The 23,632-nt window shown below is 42.1% G+C and overlaps 1 protein-coding gene across 2 annotated transcripts in view; it reads left to right on the top strand.

Moving 5' to 3' along the window:
• SPOCK1 (SPARC (osteonectin), cwcv and kazal like domains proteoglycan 1) overlaps window positions 1–23,632 on the top strand; it is a 472,805-nt gene that overhangs the window by 143,410 nt on the left and 305,763 nt on the right. The window contains exon 1 of one of the 2 annotated variants that reach the window (XM_070517330.1): window positions 19,829–19,873. The exons of the other annotated variant lie outside the window; for it this stretch is intronic. Within the exon in view, the coding sequence (XP_070373431.1) occupies window positions 19,844–19,873 (30 nt within the window). The 5' untranslated portion in view covers window positions 19,829–19,843. Of the gene's footprint in view, window positions 1–19,828; window positions 19,874–23,632 lie in introns of those variants that run through there. 2 annotated transcript variants of the gene reach the window in all.

A 23,632-nucleotide genomic window follows, 5' to 3' on the forward strand; every position in this document is an offset into this window, starting at 1 on the left:
TGTGCTCCAGAGAATGTGGCCCTTGTAAATGTCACGGTATCTCCCACTTGGATGGATGGGACACACAGGAAGTCAAAAAGTATTCTGTGCAGGTGCACTCCGCACATCAAACCCGAGCTGGACCCCACAGGCAGACCTCAGGTTTGCGGGTTACAGAGTATCGTCTTCATGTTAGGAGCACACATCCCAGGGCTTTTGGGTTTGCTGTTTGTCATGCCTGGCTGCTGCTTCAGGGCACCTCTTCCACGGTGGATCTGGGCTCCCCAAGCATAATCTGGGCATCTCTGCTCACTCCCCCACTAACCAGCCTTAAACACTCTTGCTCCATGTATCAGTCAGGACTCCTCCAGTGTCATGAGACGAATTCTGATTTCAAATTGATTGAAAAAATTAAAAGAACTTTAAGGCAAAACCAAGAATTCAAAAGGTAGTTCTGGCTTGAGATTTAGCTTGATGTGGGGGGCTCATAGATATCATCAGGACCTGGTTTCATGCCTTCCATCTCTGAGTTCTGTTCTCTCCTATGCATTGGGTCTATTCTTGGGCAGGCTGTCTCCTCATGGGGATGAACAGAGTGCAGCAGCTCCAGGCTTGTAGCCTCCCACATTTACATTGAGTAGAAAATGTCTTCCAGCCATCCTGGCAACATCTCATTGCATTTCATTGGCTCTGATTGCACCATGTGCCTATCCATGATCTAGTCGCTGTGGCCATGGCCAGGACAATGCAGGTTATTGCTGGGCTTAGGTTTGGGTCACATGCTCCATCCTGAAACTGGCGTGGAGTCTGTCCCAAAGCCAAGAACTAAGATTGGGGGAGAGCGGGTTCTCCAAAGGAATCCAAAGAAGGGGAGAAGCACGTGCACACACATGTGTATGTTTGTTTACGTGTGTGTATCAGCCTGCTGTTGAAGGAATGGAGAGAATTGAATACTTGGTCTTCTTGTGAACTGATGCTTATTCTTTGCCTTTAGTTGGATGGTTGTTGAAGCTGATGTGGCATCTCTGCTCCTGTGACTTGAGCAATTAGGTTCCTGTGGTCCGAACGTCTGGGGATGGAGGATGCTAGGGAGCCCAAGACCACAGGCTCAGTATACTTAGAATTCTCATGGTACATGGTACAGAAAGGGAAGAGCTATGGAATCTTTTGGGTAGGTAGGAATATCTAGAAGGTAGAGTGACAAAGCAGAGTTGGAAGTGTGGGTTTAAGGAACTGCAGTGGAAATGTATTCTGGTCCATAGAAATGTTAGCTGTGGTGTGGTCTGACCTGTATATGAGACTACTTTAAGACTACTTCTTTAGCCTGACATGTGAGCTTTCTCTCTTGCAGTTAACAATCTCCAGCTCTGCAAATATGCATAGTGTTTCCACCAAATGGGGCTTTTCCTCTACCTGGACAGACCTGTACTTTTCTACTTCCATCTTGGAATATGGTACTTCTTAAACCTGTGTCTGGAGTAGGTTTTTGGAAAAAGTAGGTGCTCACTAAGTATTTAGGCATCCATTAGTTAATTCAGTGGGTACTAGTTGAGCCCTCACTATATACTAGGCAGTGTTCTAGGTGTATGGCACGCGGTGGTGGACAAGGCAGGTGCTGTCCCTGGTCCCTGCCCTGGAGGAGCTCTCATTCTGAGCCACTGAGTGAATCAATCCCTCTGGAGGCTCCACTGGGCTTCCAGTCTGGACACCTGCCCTGGGAGCCCTTCCCTTAGGAACTTGTGCTTGAAGCTCTTTCCGCCTCTGGTCCTGGGGAGGAAAATGGTTTCGTTTCTCTGAGTATCCCTTTGCTGATACCTCCAGGCAGAGAGCCAAGAGAAGTAGTTCCTATTTCCAGAGTGGAATGTACTTTGCAGGCTCTTTGTCTAAGGCTACTTTGGATGTGAGTCACAAAAACTCAGGTTAATTCAAGCCTAAAGGAAGAATAATCAGGAGGTGCAGTGGGTGGTTTGTACAACCTGAGAGCTATCCTCACAGGGTCTGTCACCAGGACCTAGCAAACTATTGGGGGTCCAGAAGGTGACTCTGACTCTCTTATGTCTGTGTGCTCTGTGTTGCCCTGCTCTCTCCGGAGCCTGGCTTTACCTGATCCACCAGGTACACTGGTGGGAGATGGCTGCCTTAGAGCTCTGGAATTTAGAGATCCATATTTCCAAGGACCAGTGGAGAAGAACAGTATGGCAAATTTCAGTTCTCACATTAGGAGAGAGGATATTTGGGTCAGGGGTATGCCCACAGCCCCAGCAGCTGTGGCCTAAGAGGGGATGATGGGTTCTATATTGCACACTAGGCTGCAGAGCCTGTCCCTGTGATGAGCAGAGGGGCAATTCTTAAAAAATTTCTGACAGGCTGAGGATTCCACCCTCAAGGTTTCCTACTGGGCCAGGGCAAGGAAACATGCTGTTTCCCCCAGTTTAGGATGCTTCTTCAAACCAGCAAACTTCAGGAATGACCCTTGTCCTCAATCTTAACACCTCTGATGGAGAAACTCCTGTGTTAGCATGATACAAAATATTTATTGTTTTAGGAAATTCTGTATCAGCAAAGTACCTAGAGATCCAGTGTGATAATAATTCCGAGGGATAGGAAATCATTAGTTGGGGCCAGTAAATCCTTTCTTACAGTAAGGCTGTGTATTCCAAGAAAATAAAGAGCCCTTCTCATGGGAAAAAGCAGTGTTTGTACAACTGGGGATGGGCACCTCAGGGCTCATGCTTGCTAATGTTGTTCCAGCTTCTCTCGTCCATATTTAATTGAATTGAACATGTTGAAATTTGTTCCAGCGTATTAACAGGGAGCTGGTGAATGCATGTGCAATATGTGACTTAATTAATGTTTGCTTTCCCTGTGCTGACCCCCTTCTGGGAACACCCACGGTGGACCCACTGAGGAGAGAGGGATGTGCTTACTTGAAAACAGAGGCCTTAACTCTTTCACGCCCCTGAGTTTCAGCAACAGCCAGGAAATTAAGAATCTGCTCAATCGCTGGGACCAGAAGTGGAATCTTCTCAAACATTGCTATTAACTCTGCTAGTTGTATACAATTACTTCATAGATGCACTACTGAATAACAGTTTCAATTCTAATTATGCGGGCAGTATATGCTCGTGATCAAAATTTGGAACACAGAAAATAAGAAAATTAAAGTCACCCATAATCTCATTATATAGAAAATAATCACTATAAACATTTTGGTATATTTCTTATTTCTCCTAGGCCTGTGTATGCCAGTATATATTTTTAATAAACTAGGAGCAGATGATTTGATATCTGGTAGTCTGTTTTGTTGCCTTCTTTTACTTACCACATTTTCCATATTATTACCTCCTCAATGAATGCACTTTTTTATGGTTTTATTAAGGAATAATTTAATATTATAATTGCCTATTTTAACTGTACAATTCAATGAATTTTGGTAAACTTTTAGAGTTGTGCAAGCATCACCATAATCCAGTGTGAGAACGTTTCCATCACCCCCAAAATCCCCGAGTCTCTGCTTCCACCCCTGGTTTCTCTGTCTCTATAAATGTGCCTCGTAGGAGCAGACTACTTAAATGGAATCAAACCACCTGTAGTCTTTGGCATCTGGCTGCTTTCCCTGAGCATGATGTTGGTATCCCCATCCCTGAGGGGGTCCTTTGGAAGCAGCACTGAAGTGCCCGCATTGTAGTGTTTGGTTTGAATGGGCCCTGCAGTCTGAATATTGTAGGCATCTCTCTCTCCAGAGAAAGGCAGGACGGCACAGGGGTCTGTCTTCAGGATCGGGTTGGATTCTTGCCTAAGTGCCAAGAGAGCAGCGATTACAAATGTTAACATGATTGTGAGGAGAAAATGAGGTGTCTTTGTCAGCATCCTGTTGACCTCAACAGGGAACTCATCTTAGGGCCAGGGTTATTGCTTCATTCTGAACCAAAGACTGTGTTACAGCTATTGATTTTCACCGTGAAGGTTATCTTTGAAACCAGAAGGGCCAGAAAAGCATTGTCTGCTTTGGAGACAATGTGGGCCGACAGGGTAAGAAGGACAGGGACCTGGTTCTGTGACAAAATCCTCCCATGTGCCTGGAATTTAAACATTTTTGCTCTCTTTGCACTCAGCTAATTGGAGAGAGCTTTCTGAAACCATTTCCTTTCTCACACTGAGCTTAAAGGACTCTCAGAAAAATCGTGCTGGATTGTTTACAGCCTTTCTGCTTTCAGACAAGTGGAAATGATGTAGTTTCTTTTGGCTGGAACCTTGTTCATGCATTTCAAAGAGAGAAGCTTTTTAAAAGTCACCTATTCTATTTATCTCAGTAGAAAAGACAGTTGTTTGGATGCTCATACCCTTTATTATTTTTGAGTCCAAGTTATGTATCTACATTGTTTTGACGCAAGTCTGTCTCACAGAATCCGTGTACTCTTGTGAAGACAGTGGATTTTGCCTAACTCGCAGTGTGAGAGGCACGCAGACCTGGGGAGGGAGGGGAGGCAGGTGGGCGCCCTTGGCAGAGACCCCCAGAGAGTGGGGTCTGCTGGGTTCTAATGGGGCCTCTTTAAAACTCCCCATTCAGCATAGAAGCTACCCAGCTTGCCTTTAATAATGATGCTCTGGATGTGATGTTTATGTCTCCTCCTACTCCTGATTTCTTTCTTTTTTTATTTCTTTTCTTATTGAATAGTAGAGGCTGTTGAGATTCATCTCCCAACAAACAGACGCATCTGTTTAGAAAATATCACACTTACATTTAGTGTTCACGAAATCTTTGTGTATTTATAGATGCAACATGCACATGCCAGTTTTTCCCAAAAAAGTAGATTCTCGCCTTTGACTGGATTAGTTACTATTTATTTGTTTCCAGGAACTTGGGCACCTGGCATACTGCACATCCCTGCCAAATACTAGTGCTCGGGCACTTGAATTCTGAAGGATTTCTTACTCTCTTGGCCTGAGAATAAGATTTTCTCACTCATGCCTTGAGAGCCTGTGAGTTTCCTTTGTCAGAGCATCCTCAGGTCTGGACTTATCAGAAAGGCCAAAGCAGATGCCTGTGAAGGAGACTGTAGTCTTTTCCTTGGTGTCTGTGCTTGGTCCCCAGTGGAGCCACCACTGTGAAATCCTTCGTGGGAACCTGGGAGAAAGGGGAGGGCTCTGCTGGTCCAGTGTTTTCTGTAGGCTTCTGTGGCCTGAATCTCCCTCTGCTTTCCTTCTGTTCTCTTCCTCATCCATCCTGAGCTGTTTTCCTCGCTTTCTAGAGTATTGCATTTACCATGTCACTCCTTTACCCCAAAGTCCTGTACTTATAGAACCCGTATATAGCTCTTGAGCCTGACATTCAAAGCCCCCCATTGTTTAGCCCTAACATATATTTCTGACTTTTTTCTTTTTGAGGAAGATTAGCACTGAGCTAACGTCTGCCAATCCTCCTCTTTTTGCTGAGGAAGACTGGCCCTGAGCTAACATCCGTGCCCACCTTCCTCTACTTTATATGTGGGACGCCTACCACAGCATGGCCTGACAAGCGATGCATAGGTCCGCAACCAGGATCCGAACTGGCAAACTCTGGGCAGCTGAAACAGAACATGCGAACTTAACTGCTGCGTTACCTGGCTGGCCCCCATTTCCGACTTTTTATTCTAGGTTCTCCCAAATTATTGCCCTACAAACACAGCTGGCTGTCTTCAGGTCCTTTTGCCTGGTGGGCTTCCATTTAGCTGCGTGATGACTTTTTCGTATGCATCGGAATCACCTGAGAATGTGATGAAAAGTATAGCCTGTTAGGGCTTAAGCTAGTGGGTAGGGGTGAGGCCTGGGGATCTTGCTGTTAACCAGTGCCTCAGGAGATCACTGATGCAGATGATAGGGGCCACACTTGAGCTGCTCCGGCTGACCTCTCCAGATCTGTGCCACGTTTGGGCCTGGCTGAAATCCAGTGTCCCTAGGAAGCCTCACCTGCTCCCTCTTGCACTTTCTCATCCTCGTTTTGCAGCACTTGTAATTTGTGATGCACTCTTTGCACTTAGCATATTCTTCCTTGGACCACGATTTAAATGTTTGTCATAGGCATATTTTCACACCAGCTATATAGCTAAAAGAACCACCTTATATTTGCATGGCAATTAATAGTTTGGAACCACTGTTGTATGTGTTACGTGGCTCCTCCAGAGCAGATACCTTGCTTTCTGCACAGGTCTCAGCACCGTCACCCGCTCCCATCCGGCCAGCTGCAGCAACTGAGAGAGCTCTGCGGTTGGCTGGCCAGGTGCTCTGGCAAAGATAGGGGTAATTGAGATAGGCAGTGTTGTCCTTTCAGGCGCTAGCCAGCCTTTGCTGAGCGCTGGTTTTGCGCTAGGTGTTCTGCTAGGAGCGGATGGTGAGTGAAGCAGAGCCCTCAGTGGGGCAGATGAGCAACGAGCCTCAGCAGAAAAGTGACTAATTGTGGTATCTGCTGTGAGGGAGCAGACAGGGGCTGAAATAGTGAACACCCAGGGGGAAGACCTCTCAGAGGAGGGGACCTGGAAGCCCAGGTCTAAAGGACAGAGGGACAGTCCTGTGAAGAGAGAAGGGAAGAGCAAGGGCTGAGGAGGGAAAGACTGAGCACCTAGTGAGGTTAGAGGAATGAGCCAGGAGTGTGGGCCCAGATGAGGCCAGAGAGGGAGCCAGGGCCAGAGTGAGCCCCTGGGGCTGGCAGTCCATGCTCAGGAGTTGACATGACCAGCAAAAGGGGGATGTTACTCTTAAGGCTGGGGGTGATATCTGAGTTATGTAAAACTCTAATAACTACAAAACAGCACAGTGTCAGCAAGGAAGGTGAAATAGGGGAAGAGCACGAAGGGCAGTGGGGGGCTGATTGGGGGTTTATGTCTGACTAGGGTGTGGTTGAGGCATCTTTTGGAGCCAGCTCATCTCTGTGGTGCTGCCTGTCAAGGCCTGGCTATGGTGCTGTGTGCCAAGGGGGTGAACTAGAACCTCTTGGCCACACCTTGGCAGGTCCTCCAATTGCAGGGATTCAGAAGACCCTGAGGTTGGAAGACATCCTTGGATCCCTTTGTTCAACTTCCTCATGTGATAGATGACAAGCTAACTCAAGAGAGGAAGCAGCTTGCCCGGGACCCGCAGCTGCAGCCCCGCCGCTCACGTAGCTCTTCCTTTTTCTCAGAGAAATAAGCAGTCCCTTAGCCTCAGAGACAAAGCAGAGTGAAGGTGGTTGCACAGCTGAGTGAGAAGCAGGCCTCTTTGAACTCCTTGGGAATTATAGTGGATGCCAGGAAGACCAGAGCTTTGCTGTCAGATGAGGAATTTGAATCCTGGCTCCACCACATTTGCTGGTTTTATCACTTCGGGCAAGTCCTTGAACCTCTCTGGCCCTCACTGGTTTAAAAAAAAAAAAATAGTACTAATACCTACTTTGCAGAGATGTGTGGATTAAATGGTATAAGTTTACAGTACTTATCACACTGCCTGATGTAATAGGTGCTCAATAAATGGAACGATGGCAATATGTATGGCTGAGTTATGCTTGGTGTGTGACTCCCTTAGATGAAAGCTATAGTTGTCAGGGTGATTGTTGGGCTGGGTGGGTGTCTGCAAAGATTCACAGAACCCTTTCTTGGCAAATGGAGGGAGTTTGGTGGAGTCCGTTAGTGGGTGGTGAGCTCTCATAGGCCTCACCTCTCCATCTCTGTGTCTCCAAGGCCTGTGCCTGTCACATAGTAGTTCCTCAGCATGTATTTGTTGAAGTGTTATGTGGATGAATATATATATTTTTTTGATGAGGAAGATTGTCCCTGAGCTAACATCTCTACCAATCTTCCTCTATTTTTGTATGTGGGACATGCCACAGCATGGTTTGGTAAGTGGTGTGTAGGTCCGTGCCTGGGATCTGAACCCTGGGCCACTGAAACAAAGCAAGTGAACTTAACCACTATGCTACCGGGCCAGCCCCTGGATGAATATTTTTACTGTCAAGAAGTTATAGCAGACTAGATAACCAAGTACCAGCCCTGCATTTACATACATTTTTTATATCTGCTTCTAGCTTTCCATATGGGTTTTCATAATGCATCTGATGATAGATTTGGAGCAGGTTCTTGTCTTGGGGTCTGAGAGATATGTGGCTTTCAAATAAGTGCTGATGTAATTGAGGAGTGAGTTCAACTGGCTTTATCCTAATCTAAGCACAGAGGCAGTGTCGGTTTGCATTTTGGTTGAAGCTGGTGGAAGGAGCTGGGAAATGGAGGAGGATTGTAGGTATGCAACCCTCATCTTTAAAGTTGCCCACAACTGGGAATTGCAGTTACAATTTCCATTCCTCTAGTGTCTGGGGATCTCTGCTTCAGCCAGCCAAAGGTACTGAGCAGAGATAGAGGGCAGGGAAGTGGCAGGAACATAAATATTATGAATTGGGCCCATAGGTCATCGCTTAGCTCCTGTGCTTTGGGCAGCTCATCATGATGAAAGAGCTAATTTTCAGGAGCAGCGGCCTGGCGGGAGACCTGGCAGAGCAGAGGTGAGGTCCCAGCTCTGCTTTCCATGCAAAGTGCAGTAATGGCTGATCTGGCTGAAGCCTGATGACAGATTAATCCCCACTGAGCCTAGTTTGAGGGCCAGGGGAGTCTATCTTGTAAATGAGAGAGAGAGACAGGAACTGCAAAGAGGCTTCTGACCCAGCACTGACTTGTCTGTGTACCAGTTGTTCAGACTCTTCCAGACCTTGCTGAAGACTCAGTAAGATGAGGAGACCTGTGGGTGATATGCTAAGTGAGTCATGGAGAGGGCTTCTCAAGCTTGCACTATTGGATAGTGTTTGTGCTCAAAGGGATATGCGGCGTTAGAGGAGCCAGGAACACAACCACACTGTGGAAAGGTGCTGCAGGGGCACAAGAGCACACCACTCTCCTGTATCCTCCCCTCTCCCCACAGACACCCTACTTCAAGTCACCTGCCATTTTATTTTCAAAGCAGAATTTCTGCAGGTTGAACATTTCCCTAAAGTTTAGTTTTAAAAACTGGGCTGTTGGATGCTTGATGTTCAAACAACGCAAGAAAAGCTCCGCCGCTAATGAAGGAGCTTTGGTTGGAGTTCTGTGACAGTTGGCCTCTGTACTAGTCAGGTTTATCCAGAGAAACAGGACCAATAGGATGGAGATATATAGATATATATGTATAAGTAATATTAAATAAGGAATTGGCTCATGCAGTTATAGAGGCTGAGAAGTCTCAAGATCTGCCATTGGCAAGCTGGAGACCCAGGAGAGTTGATGGCGTAGTTCCAGTCTGAGTGTGAAGGGCTGAGAATCAGGAGAACCGATGTTGTAAGTTCCGGTCCAAAAGCTGGCAAGCTTGAGATCAAAGAAGAGCCAATTTTTCCTTTGAAGTACGAAGGCAAGAAAAGATGGACGATCCAGCTCAATTAGTGAGGCAGGAGGAATTCCTTCCTGTTCTACCTTTTGTTTTATTCACTTCTTCAGTTGATTGGATGAATCCCACCCACTTTGGGGAGGGCAGTCTGCTTTACTCTCTCTACTGATTCAAATATTAATTTAATCCAGAAGCACCCTCACAGACACACCCAAATAGTGTTTGGCTGAATATCTGGCCACTCCATGACCCAGTAAAGTTGACACATAATATTAGCCATTACAGCATCCAAAGGCTGGTGTCGGGGAAGCCAGCAAGCTTAGGGGCTGTTTATGACTTCGTATATCATTTCCAATTGCCAAAAGACTTTCAGGTAGCAAAACAATTTTTAAAAAATCATGTGGTATATGGAGGTGCTATAGTTTAGAGGTAGTGATGCAGGAGGCTTGGGTTGGTGGTGTAGCTCTGCCATGTGATAATTTTGTGATCCTGGGGAGTGTTGTAGCCTCTCTAAGCTTCAGTTATCTCAGGTGGAAAGTGCAAATGATAATAGCACCTGCTCCTTAGCATTGTTATGAGGAGTAAATAAAATAGTCTATGTAAAGCACTCAGCATCACACCTTGGCCTGCAGGGTGCTGGCTGCTGTTGGAGCTGCGTTGTGCGTTGAGGAGGAGAGTAATGACAGGGTCAGTATGTCTGATGTGAAGACTGTGCCTGGTACGGTGTTAAATGCTTTCTCTGCGAGGACTCCCTTGTGGCCTGTCTGCTCAGCAACCAGGTTCAGGTTTTAGTATCTGATCTGTTCTCTCCCCTGCAGATATTTTCTCTTCTGGGATTTTTCTTTTGTCATTTAAACGAGAGGAGATTGATTTCTTTGGGAAGGAGATAAGTCATCCTTGAGGTGGCCTTGACGAACTGTTGCTGTTCCCAGGCCCGTCCTCATCCTGCTATCCTTGTTCCCAGATTGCAGAGGAGGATGAGGGGCTTGGAGGTAAGGGCCCTGATTGATGGCGATGTGGCCCAGGGATGCAGGTCCCTGACCCAGGGACTCCAGCACATTTTCCATCCAGCTGGGTTGGATTGACAGATTCTGTATAATCACAAGGTTGTCCTTCAAGTGGGTTACTAGCACATATTCACTAGTCAGTCCAATCATGTTTCGCAATTGGTTCTCCAATTACCAGCAAAGAGGAGTTCAGCTATCAGTTGGATGTCAGGCATCAGAAAAGGCTGTGATGAGCTGCTGCTCTTTCCATCTTAAATGGCATCACAGGTGGGCACGGACAATGGACGTTTAATTCCAAGATGTGAGCTTAAGAATCTGACGGGTCTCTGCAGGAACAATACATTCGTGTTCTTTTTTCATGCCAAGACATTTTTCTCTTGTTTCTTTAGCTGGAGAATCTGGACTATTTCCTGAGTTATGAAGACCTATTCTAGAAAAGGCAGGTGGACGTGCCTTTCCTGCAGCTCATGCTGGCCAATGCCATGTGTGTGTGGTGGGACTTGTCTACTCTGACCTACTTCTTCACAGCAACTGTGGCAGCTATGTATTTTTATTATTCTCCACCCCATAGTTGAGGAAGTTGAGGCACAGACTGGTTATTTGCTTTCCCCAATATTACACAGCTTATATGTAAAATTAAGGCTTATATTTGAAGAATGTACTGGCACTTTGGGATAGGTAGCCCTGAGGCACCATTTAGAGAGTTGTGGAAGGCTAGGTATCTTCCTCTGTATTTTCTTCCTCTTTTCTGGGAGGTTGAGAACAAGTTTCTCAACCACTGGTGTCTCAATTTTCCTATGGCAAAATATGTATAGTTGTGTTGGTTTTTGACAATGTTATAGGGATATTTAAGACTTCATTATGTTATATTTAAGATTTAGTTTCTTATTTATTCTTGTGGGTTGTTGATAGATTGTGAAAATAAACCTGTATTATTTTTATATCAGAAAAATGTTATTAAAAACTTTTAGTTACATGATTTGGCTGATATCAGTTTGCATTACTGGGCTACACCAAACAATAATAATTGCAGCCAACGCTTCCTAAGTACTTACTATGGGGCAGGCAGGCAGCATAGTAGGTGGTTAACTCAGAGAGTCTTTAAAACCACCCAGTGCTGTAGGGACTCCTATGGTTTCCATTTTACAATTGGGAAGTGGTGGAGCTGGGACAGGAAATCAATCTGACTTAGGATTTTGTGCTCTTAATGATGGTGTTCCATCCCTCCCACAACAGAAAGCATAACACTTGGGTTTTTTGAAAAGTTATGTGTAAGTCAATGATAAATGCAAATGATTATTTTTCCGAATTTAGTGAAGTGTGTTCAGAGTGAGGCTCTTTTGGATGATATCTCATCCAAAATAATGAAGTTTAATGCAAAATGTATTGAAATGCACCCCATTTGAGGACATCCCTAGAGAAATTACTTGGTTGATTTTTACAATTGGCAGAAACACAATGGAATGATAGACGAGACAAATTCAGGTAATCTCTGGATTAAAATTCTGAACAGTCAAAGAGCATCTTTCACAAAAGGTTGAATCTCCTGATAAGCTCCAAATTATATTCCCACCTTATTTAAGAATATGTGTTGGCAGGTTTAACAAGATCTTGGCACATTCTAATTTGAGATTTATTACAAGATGTGTGCATGTTTAATAGGGGCTTAATTATTCATATCCACATCTTTCTGACAGTAACTTTCTTCAGCTGTAGATAAATTCCTGGTGCATTGGGAAATATTGGCTTCTACTGTTGAAAAAACCCAGTGAAGAGAAAATTAAATGCATATGCAAGTAATTACCCAGGACAACCAGCTCCATTCAGGTGGGAGCTTGGAGTGAGCTGGTCCCCATGTCCCTTGTATGGGATTGCCAAGAGAGCTCTTCTATGCCCTTCGACTGGGAGGTAACCCGTCGTGGAAAGAGCCCAGGCTCTGGAGTCAGGCTTACCTGTGGTTGATTCCAGTTATATCCAAAGGGTGGAATCCCTTGGGCTGATTTCTTAAAGTCTCTGGGTCTCAGCTTTTTTGCATGCAAAAGAGGGCACTTAATGCCTCTCCCAAAAGGGTGATGTGAGGATGAATCAGAGCATCTATAAAGTAAGGAGCAGAGCCTGGTTACCGGAAGCACTGAGTAGGAGCTGCCTTCCTTTCATTTCCTCTTCTCCCATCATTTGTTCCTTGGGGTCCAGCTATCCAAAGCTCTTAAAACACAACGGTAATTATTTTCTGTAGAAACTAAAGGAGATAGGGATGACTGAGACACTGGTGAAAATGTAGGGAAAAAGGCACTCCCAGATGCTGCTGGTGAGTATGAATTGGCTCAGCCCTTTTAGAGGTCAACTTGTTGATATCTATGAACATAAAAGGCCTTGGTGCTTGCTGTTTCCTCTGCCTGAAATGCTTTACTCACCCTTGTCAGCACAGCTGGCTCACTTTCTCTTTATTTCAGCCCTTGGCTAAAATGTGACTTTCTCAGAGAGTTTGCACCTAACTATTCCATGTAAACTAGCACCACTCATCGCTATAAATTATTTATCCCGCTTGGTTTTACCATAGCTCTTAACACTCCCTGGCCTTGTTACATATCCATGTGTGAGTTTGTATGCTTATCTCCCCGACATATGTGAGTTCCCAGAAGGCAGGGTCTTTGATTTGTTCCTTGCCCTGTACCCAGCACTGAAAAGCAGTGCTGTGTCTGGCAGAGAGTGGGTGTTTGATAAATAATTGGTGAATAATATAATTACAAGTTACTGCCTTGAAGTTCTGTTTGGGCAAACACTCCATAGACCTGGGCTGTTGACTCTCGGGAACCACGTATGTACTATTAGTTTGAGCAAAGATATAGGTGCTCTTAAAGAAGTGTCTGTACGTGAGTTCCGGCTCCCTTGACAAGGGGGTAGGGGAGTACTTTGTCCTTGTCTCAGAGAACAAAGAACAACGATCCCGCTGGCCAGAAGCCATGTGGTTTGGCTATGACAGAAAGGTGAAATTTCCTCGATTTGAGAAGAGGTGTCATGCAAGGGAGGGCTTGCGTGTTTTTATATATCAACAACATACGTTGAGAAGATAATACCATAACTGATTGGTAAATAATTTTTTTAATCAAGAAATCTTATTTTCATTATTTTAAAATACAGAATAAAGTCATTAACATTTTTCTTTCAAAAGCTTTTAATATTACTCATAAGGCTACAGTATCTTGATCACCTCTTATCCTAATTGTCCCCACCTTCCTCCTCTGCCCCCCAGAATGTGAGTGCTATTATCAGTTTACCCCACATATTTCCAGACATACTTTTGTGTATTTCCATACATATATATCAAACTCAAGGTCTGCTAGTGGGTTGGAACATGTTCTGCTTCCTGGATGAGCGCTGAGCCCTCGTCTTGCTTTCTGGATTGAGCCTGCAAACCTTTCTGTATGGCTTAGTGGTGGTGGTGCTTTGCTCTCTGTCCCTTTGGAAGCTAAATTTTGGGATGGGAAAACATGCTTGTGAAATGGTGGGGGGTCCAGATTATTCTGAGTCTTTCAGCTTGGATAAGGAAGTATAGTTTTTGTTTGTTTATTGTGCTAAAATATGTATAACACAAAATCTAACTCTTTAAATTTTTCAGTGTACAGTATTGCCTATATGCACATTGTTTTACAGCAGATCTCTAAAACTTTTTCATTTCACGTGACTGAAACTCTACACCCACTGAACAGCAACTCCCATTTCCCGCTCCGTCCAACCCCTGGTAACCATCCTAATTTATGCTAAAATTTGACTACTTTAGATACTTCATAAGTGGAATCATGCAGTATTTATCCTTCTGTGACTGGCTTATTTCACTTAGCATAATATCTTTAAGTTTCATCCATATTGTAGCATATTACAGGATTTCCTTCTTTTGAAAGGCTGAATAATATTCCATTGTATATACAATATATCATATCATCTTTATCCATTCATCCGTAGATGGACAGTTAGGTTGTTTCTACTTCTGGGCTATTAGAAATAATGCTGCAATGAACATAGGAGTACAAATATCTCTTCAAGATCCTGATTTCAGTTCTTCTGGGTAAATACTCAGAAGTAGGATTGCTGGATCATATGGTAGTTCTATTTTTATTTTTTTGGGGAAGCTCCATACTGTTTTCCATAGCAACTGCACCATGTTACATTCTCACCAACAGTGCACGGGGGTTCCAATTTCTTCACATCCTTGCCGGGACTGACTTTGTGTTTTGTGAATGGTCATCCTGACAGGTATGAGGTGATATCTTGCGTTTTTGATTTGCTTTTTCTTCATAATTAGTGATGTTGAACATCTTTTCATGTGGTTTTAGGCAATTTGTATGTCTTTGGAGAAACGACTATTGAAGTCTTTTGCCCATTTTTAAAACAGGGTTTTTTTGGGATTTTTTTTTTGCTTATTGAGTTGTAGGAGTTCCTCACATATTTTGGATATTAACCTCCTCTCAGATGTATGGCTTCCAAATATGTTCTTCCTTTCTATGGGTTGCCTTTTCACTCTATTTCCTTTGCTCTGCAGAAGCTTTTTAGTTTGATGTAATCCCACTTGTGTATTTTTGCTTTTGTTGTCCAAGATATGATATCCAAGAAATCATTGCCAAGACCAATGTTAGGAAGCTTTCTCTTACGTTATCTTGTAGAAGTTTTATAATTTCTCATCTTAAATTTAAATCTTTAACCCATTTTGAGTTGGTTTTTGTGTATGGTGTAAGATAAGGGTCTACTTTCATTCTTTTGCATGTGAATATCCAGTTTTCCCAGCGCTATTTGTTGAAGAGATTCTTCTTTTCCCCTTCTGTAGTCTTGGCACCCTTGCTGAAGGTTATTTGACTGTATATGTGTGGGTTTATTTCTGGGCTCTCCTTTCTGTTCCATTGTTCTGTATGTCCTTATGCTAGTACCATACTGCTTTGATTTTATAGCTTTGGAATATGTTTTGAAGTCAAAAGTGTGAGGCCAATGGCTTTTTTCTTTTTCCAGATTGTTTTGGCTCTTTGGGGCCCTTTGTTATTTACAAATTTTAGTTTTGTTTTTTACCTTTCTGCAGAAAATGCCATTGGGATTTTAATAGGGATTGTGTTGACTCTGTAGATTGCATTGGGTAGTATGGCATTTTAACAATATTAATTTTTCCAATTTATGAACACAGGATGCCTTTCCATTTGTGTCTTCCCTAATTTCTTTCAGCATGTTTTGCAGTTCTCAGTGTACGAGTATTTCACCTCCTTAGTTAAGATTATTCCTAAGTATTTTATCTTTTTCATGGTTTTGTAAGTAGGATTTTCTTAATTTCTTTTTCAGATTGTTTGTTGTTAGTGTATAAAAATGCAACTGGTTGTTGTATGTTGATTTTGTATCCTGCTACTTTACTGAATTAATTTATTAGCCCTAACAGTTTTTTTTGTGTGAGGACTCTTCAGGGTTTTCTACATCTAAGACTGTGTCATCTGTGAACAAAGAAAGTTTTATTTCTTCTTTTCTGAATTGGATGCTTTTTATTTCTTTTTCTTGCCTAATTCCTCTGGCTAGGACTTCCAGTACTGTATTGAATAGAAATGGTGAGAGTGGGTGTCCTTGTCTTGTTTGTTATCTTAGAGGAAAAGCTTTCAGTTTGTCACCATTGAGTATGTTAGCTCTGGGCTTTTCACCTATGGCCGTTATTATGTTGAGGTAATTTCCTTCTGTTCCTAGTTTGTTGAATGTTTTTTTCATGAAAGGGTGTTGAATTTTGTCAAATGCTTTTTCTTCATCAATCAAGATGGTCGTTTGATTTTTATCCTTTGTTCTGTCCGTCACACTGGGTTTTCATTTGTTGAATGATTCTTGCATCTGAGGGATAAATCCCGCTTGGTGTATGATCCTTTTAATGTGCTATTGAATTCAGGTTGCTAGTAATTTGTTTAGGATTTTTGCATTATGTTAATCAGGAATATTGGCCTGTAGTTTTATTTTCTTGTAGTGTCTTTATCTGATTTTGGTAACAGAATAATGCTGGCCTTATAAAATGAGTTTGGAAGTGTTCCTCTTCAATATTTTGTGAGAGTTTGAGAAGGATTGGTGTTAATTTTTCTTTAAATATTTAGAATTCTCCAGTGAACCCATTTGATCCTGGATTTTTCTTTTCTGGGAGGTTTTTGATTACCGATTCAATCTCCTTACTCATTATAGGTCTGTTCAGATTTTATGTTTCTTCATGATTTGGTCTTGGTAGGTTGTGTGTTTCTAGGAATTTGTCCATTTTCATCTAAGTTATCCAATTTGTCAGCATATGATTGTTGGCAATACTCTCTTATAATCCTTTTTATTAATCCTTCTATAAAATATGTGCTAGTGACCCCACTTTCATTTCAGATTTTACTAATTGAGTCTTCTTTTTCTTAATCTAGCTAAAGTTTTGTCAAGTCTGTTGACCTTTTCAAAAAATAATTTTATTTTTTAAGAATAATTTTATTCTTTTAAAAAAAATTTCATTTTTTGCCCAACTGTTTTTCTCTTCTCTATTTTATTTATTTCTGCTCTAATCTTTATTTCTTCCCTTCTGCGAACTTTGAGTTTAGTTTGTTCATTTTCTTGTTCCTTGAGGTGTCATGTTAGGTTGTTTATTTGAATTCCTTCTTCTTTTTAGCTGTAAGCATTCACTGCTATAAACTTCTCTCTTAGTACTGCTTTTGCTGCATCCCATAAGTTTTGGTATATTGTATTTTTTTTGGTCTCAAGATATTTTTTAATTTCCTTTTTGACTTCTTTGACCCATTGTTTGTTCAAGAATGTATTGTTTAATTTCCATGTATTTTAAAATTTTTTTTCTTCTTGATATTGATTTCTAGTTTAATTCCATGTGGTTGAAATTGATATACTTGATACTTGATATGATTTCAAACTTCTTTAATTTGTTAAGATTTGTTTTATGTCTCAATATGTGATCTACCCTTGAATATTTTATGTGCTCTTGAGAAGAATGTATATTCTGTTGCTGTTGAGTAGGATTTTCTATATGTGTCTGTTGGGTCCATTTGGTGTATAGCATTGTTCACTTCCTCTGTTTCACATTGATCTTTATTCTGCATGTTCTATCCAATACTGAAAGTGAAGTATTGAAATCTCTTCCTATTATTATGTTGCTATTTCTCCCTTTAATTCTGTCATTTTTTTGCTTCATATATTTGATTGCTCTGATGTTGGATGCATATATATTTACAATTGTTTTATCTTCCTGGTGAACTGACTCTTTTATTGTTAGATAAAATGTCCTTCTTTGTTTCTTGTGACAGCTTTTGAATTAATGTCTGTTTTGTCTGATCTAAATATGACTACTCCTGCTCTCTTTTGATTACCATTTGCATAGAATATCTTTTTCCATCCTTTCATTTTCAGCCTATGTGTGTCATTAAATCTAAAGTGAGTGTCTTTTACACAGCATATTCTTGGATTTTTTTGTAAAAAAAAAAAAAACTCCATTTAGAGACTTTGTGTTTTGATTGGGGAGTTTAATCCATTTACATTTAAAGTAATTACTCAGAAGGGCTTACTATTGCCATTTAAAAAATTGTTTTATGTCTGGTAGCTTTTTTGTTCTTCCTTTTCCCTTTTGCTGTATCTTATTTTTGCTTTATTTTATTTTTTTTAATAGTGATATGCTTTGATTCCTTTCTAATTTTCTTTTTTGTGTATCTTCTGTAGGTATTTTCTTTGTGATTACCAGGAGACTTACATAAAACATAATTATAACAGCCTATTTTGAGCTGATAACAACTTCAATCACATACGAAAACTCTACTCTTTTACTTCTCTCCCCATACACTTTGTATAGTTGATGTTACAAATTAGATGTTTGTATGTTGTATCCCTTAACTAATTTTTATAGTTATTTTTCTTTTGTCTTTTAACTCCTGTAGCAGAATTAAAGGTGATTTATGCACCATCATTACAGGATTACAGTATTCTGTATTTGTGTATCTATTTACTTTTACTGGTGAGCTTTATGCTTTCATATGCCTTCATGTTGCTGTCTAGCATCCTTTCACTTCAACTTGAAGGACTCCCTTTAGCGTTTCTTGTAATGCAGGTCTAGTGGTGATAAACTCCCTCAGGCTTTGTTTGTCTGGGAAGGTTTTTATTTCTCCTTCATTTTTGAAGGGCACTTTTGTTGGTTATAGTATTCTTGGTTGGCAGTTTTTTTCTTTCAGTGTTTGGAATATGTTATCCCACTGCCTTTGGGCCTGCAAGGTTTCTACTGAGAAATCCACTGATAGTCTAATGGGAGTTCCCTTATACATGATGACTCACTTTTCTCCTGATGCTTTCAAAGTTCTTTCTTTGTCTAACTTTTGGGAATTAAATTATAATATATCTTGATGTGGACTCCTTTGCATTCATCTTAGTTGGACTCCATTGGACTTTTTGAATCTGGATGTCCATTTCCTTCCCCAGATTTGGGAAATTTTTAGCCATTGTTTCTTCAAATAAGCTTTCTGCCCTTTTCTCTTGTCGTCTTCTGGGAATTCTAGAAAGTATATATTGGTCTTATTCATGGTATCTCATAAGTCCTTCAAGCTTTCTTCACTCTTTTTCACTTTTTTTTTCTTTTTTCTCCTCTGACTGGATAATTTAAAATGACCTCTTTTTGAGTTCTCTGATTCTTTCTTCTGCTTGATCAAGTCTGCTGTTGAACACCTCTAGTGAATTTTTCAATTCATCTATTGTGTTCTTCAGCTCCAGAATTTCTATTTGATTCTTCTTAAAATTCTCTCTTTGTTGATATTGTTATTTTGTTCATGCATCATTTTCTTCAGGTTGCTGAGCATCTTCATTATGGTTATATTGAATTCTTTCTTTGTCAAGTAATTTATATACCTCTTTTTTGAGGGTTGCTTTCTGGAGATTTAGTTTCTTCCTTTTTCCTTGTTTCTTCATGTGCCTTGTAGCTTTGTATTGGGATCTGTACATTTGAAATAACAGCCATCTCTCTCAGTCTTTACAGATTTGCATCATTCAGGGAAAGAACTTCATCAATCACCTGGGCTAGAGATTCTGGGAGACTTTCAAGCCTTTTATGGGGATATGTAATCTCTGGCCTTGTGCATGTAATTTCCAATTTAGAGAGGTTTGCCAGTTTCTTTTTTAGGAGCTTGTAGTTTCTTGATCCCTCTGGTGTCTGTCTGTGGTACTGCAAGTTCTCTGGTGCTACCACAAGCCACTGATCTCTCTTGCTCTCGTGGCCCCAGGTATCTGAAGTATGCCAGTTCTGTCAGTGCTCTGAGTCATGAAACCAGTCCCTGAAGCAGCCCTCTGAAAAGCTAGAATGTTTGATACATGTTTCACTGTTCTCTTTTTCTCTTGAGAGAAACCACCAGCTGGGCACTTCCTCCCTATTGCAGTGAGCTGTGTTTGGTTTTGGTTTGCAGAATTACAAGTTCTCTGGTGCTGCCACAAGCTGCTGAGCTCTTTTTTATTCTCTGCAGCCCCCAGGCATCCAAGATATGCTGTTCCTCATCAGTGCTCAGAGTCAGGTGAGACAGAAACTACTCCCTTGGGCAAACCCCCAAAAGCCAGACACTGATGTATGTTCCACTCTTGTCTTTCCCTCCCAAGGGAGAAGCCACAGGTTGAGCTTTTCCTCCCGATTGTGAGCAGTGCCAGGTGAGGAAGGGGCTGACATAGTTGAGATGAAATGACTTTTCTTACCTGTTTCAATGCAGCTATTCTTGTCTTTGAGCTTTCCTAGGGTACTGTGACTTCCTAATTGATTTCTGGAGTTCTTAGAAAGGCTTTTTGTATAGTATATTGTTGTTAAGTTGGCACTTCTATGGAGGAATGAAGTCTGGGGCTTCCTCTTTTACCATCTTGCTGATGTCACTTAAACACTAAGTATGGTTTTATGACATTTATCATAGGTAGTTTCATAATTGATGCCTTCCAAGAAACCATTTTACAAGTATTAAAAAGACTTTCTCTTCAAGGGATGTCAATCTGTTAGTTCTAATGAGCAATAAACATATTGGAAAGATGTGTGGGATGAAGAAAGGGATAATGAATGATTTTAAATTAATAGGTGTTTCATCCAATGCCAGCCATAGAGTGTGGCTTGCAAATCAATTAAAGGTCAAAGGAAAGCTCAATCATTGGACTCTGTCTGAGTTTTTCTTTACAGAGATTTTCCTCCAAATGCAGTTTCCCTGGGATTCCATGAATCCTCAGTTCTCTGGGAGAGGCAGCTTAAAATTCAACTGGGTAGTTTTTGTGATGTCTCGAACAGGCTCTATAGCCTTTGTGATATATGGCCTTGGAATTTGCATGCACATCGTCTTTTCTCAGAGGCAGAGATTGGATGAACTTGAACAGCTGAGATGAGGAAAGTGACTTATTACATTTTTTTAGCTTACAACGGCATCAGTTGGCAAATTTTAGGGGCTAAAATATGAATTGTATGTCCTGGGTAGAATGGTATCCATGAAACCTCCTCTGACTGAGCAGGTCTGTAAATGAATGAAGTTTTATTTCCTGCAGAGAAGCCGGTGAACTGGTCAGCAAATCCACATTATTGAGTGTCTCTACCCTCAGCAGCATGTCTTGGGATTAGGAAAAAATTTTATCTCAACCAGGGAAAATGTCCAAAATGGGCCTACTCTGTACTTTCTCATGTGCACTCTGATTGTCAGAGTCCTAGCTTTCCTCCTATTGGAGGGAAAATTCGACAATAGGCAATGTTTGTTTCATCTTTGAATTCCCTTTTCATTGGGGGTGAGTTTTCTCAGTGACATCTTGAATCTATTTCTTTTCTTACTTCGGATCCACTTGGCCATCTAAACAATTACTTGGTTCACTACTCACCAGAAACTTAGTTATAAGGGGGACCACCCTGAGCACCCTCAGCTCTTCCCAAGGTACTGAGAGTAGTTCCCGGGAGAGAGAGCTGAGAAAACAAAGGCCCTCATGACGATCAGGTGATCCTTCACTGTTGCTGCCTGGAAATAGGAATTCTGCTTGACATTCTAAGCAATAGAGCTATACTATTTTATTATTTAAAGACAGCGTTTTCTTTCTTCTCAGGTACTCGACAGCTAGCAATGTAAATGAGCTGGGTTTATGGATGGCTGCCGAAATCCTCCTCTCTCAAACCCAGGATCTATCCATCAGGCACCGAGTAGCACTTTACTGAGGAGGCAGCAGAGAGACAGCTCATCAGAATTGCCCCAGTGGAATATTATGATAGAAAAAGAGAGGAATAGATTACATATTTATGTGGTCTTTGAAAATGCAGTGGGACAGGAAGATTGCTTGTAGCGTATGCAGTTACATTCAATGACTATTAACCTTCACTGTTGCAAATGTCTGGCGACTATGTTTGTGCCTTTGTGTTGTGTGGCTTGAAAAATTAATGAGACTTATAAAATAATCAAATAAAAAGTATTTGTTAGCTTAGATTCTAGTGAGCTATCAAAACAAAACTGGGTACAACTCAGAAAAATAAGGAATCTGCCATATGAAAGAAAAATATAAATTGCTGGGACAAAGGGGAGAGTTATCACTATGCACATCTTGGAAGCTAGTTTCATCTGATGGTAAAAGAAGGGAAAAGATGCCTATTGTAAGTTTGTTTCATGTGTAGGTTATGGTTGGTGAGTTACCTCTTTTGTCATAAATGCATCACACTCTGGAGGAAGGAGGCAGCCTTTGCAATAATGTTTTATTTCTGTGGGTGTCAGGCTTTTCTCCAACCTGCTAACTTGTAGGTTTGGTTTACCAGCCATGGTGAAGAACTGAGCCTTCACTTCCTGAAACAGGATGTTTTGAAGAGATGCTTTTGAAAGGACAGCTTGACTCTGCTGTAGGTTCAATCACACCATTAGGCTTTTTAATTTTTTTTAACATTCTCACCTGACTTTCAGGAAACCACCCTCCATCCATTTTTGAAACCCACCTACTGCTGATACGCTGAAGCCCACATTATCCCCAGTATCCTGCACTGCGCTAAAGCAGCAGCCATGTAGGTCAGGAACGAATACTTGGAGCCTCTGAAGGTTGGAGACAATGCGTTCTCTCTGCCTTTATTCTGTGGCCATGGGATGGAAGGGCCAAGGAGGTGAGGGGTTCCAGCAATTTCACTGTGGGGGCTAGGAACAAAGGCCCTTTCTGCTTCCTATTTTATCATTGTTTTACAAAGCCCTTTGTGTTTATGTAGCTGTAGTGGAAGCTGGGGAGGGAGACCAGGGCAGTCAGCTGGTGACCAGGGACTCTGTCTGTAGGACGTCAGCGCTCAACTCTGCCCACAGAGATGCCCTTCTACCTCAGCCTAGCAGTACAACGAGGGCACAGTTGTATTATACTCAGAGCCCTCTGATACAGGCTGGCTGCTTGTTCTTCCTGGCCCAGTGACCACTCAAAGCCCTTATCAACTTGGAAAAAAGAACAATCCTCAGAAGGATCCAAGGTGTCACCCCTCTTACGTGACACAGCGCCGTGGAGGCTCTGGCTCTTTAATGGGTCTCCTCCAAAAGCAGGTAGATTTGTTCTCTGGTGGGCACACAGCAGGCCCAGTCTGAACACAGAAACCACGTTATTCTAACTGTTAAATGAGAAAACTGACATGTTGTAAGTTAGGCTAATTGATCTGCAGAATTCTGGTTTCCTGCAATTTGGGACTCTGTTCTGGGCATGAATGAAATATTCAGAGGGCAGAGGAGCTGGAGATGAAAGCTGCGGGGAAAAAAAAGTAGTTGGAATAGGTTTGGGCATGTACAGTTTTGAATTCCAGGGATTTAAAAGCAGAGGCATCTGCTAATGCCCTGTGGCCATGGCTGGGTTCTTACTAATGAACTGTGTGAGCCCTAAGTCCTGGTTGTGGGCCTGGGAGTGAGCAGAGAGGGGATCCAACCTGCATGGTACTTGGGCCCTTGGCTCTTCAGGACTGAAGCTTTTCTCTGAATTTTCAGAATCATGGTACCAAGCCCCAGGAGGGAGCTCTCCTGACACAGCTGAAAGAAAGAACAACCCCATTGCCTAGGAATGAAAAGCAGAAGTTCTCTTGTGAAAAGAGGAGGATTGGCTCCAGCTAGCTGAGCCCCCAGCAACTACAGCCTCACCTCTCAGAAGGTGATCTGTGTCCAGGAGCCTTAAAATCACCTGGGAGCTTATTAGGAACGCTGACTCTTGGGCTCCACCCCAGCCCTACTGAATGGAAATCTGCATTTTCCCCCCGATCCCCTGGTGAATGATAGGCACAGTAAAGTCTGCCAGGTGCTAAGCAACAGACAGGCTGTCTGCATTCT

The sequence above is a fragment of the Equus asinus genome, chromosome 9 (assembly GCF_041296235.1).
Source record: "Equus asinus isolate D_3611 breed Donkey chromosome 9, EquAss-T2T_v2, whole genome shotgun sequence".
Classification (NCBI taxonomy): Eukaryota; Metazoa; Chordata; class Mammalia; order Perissodactyla; family Equidae; genus Equus; species Equus asinus.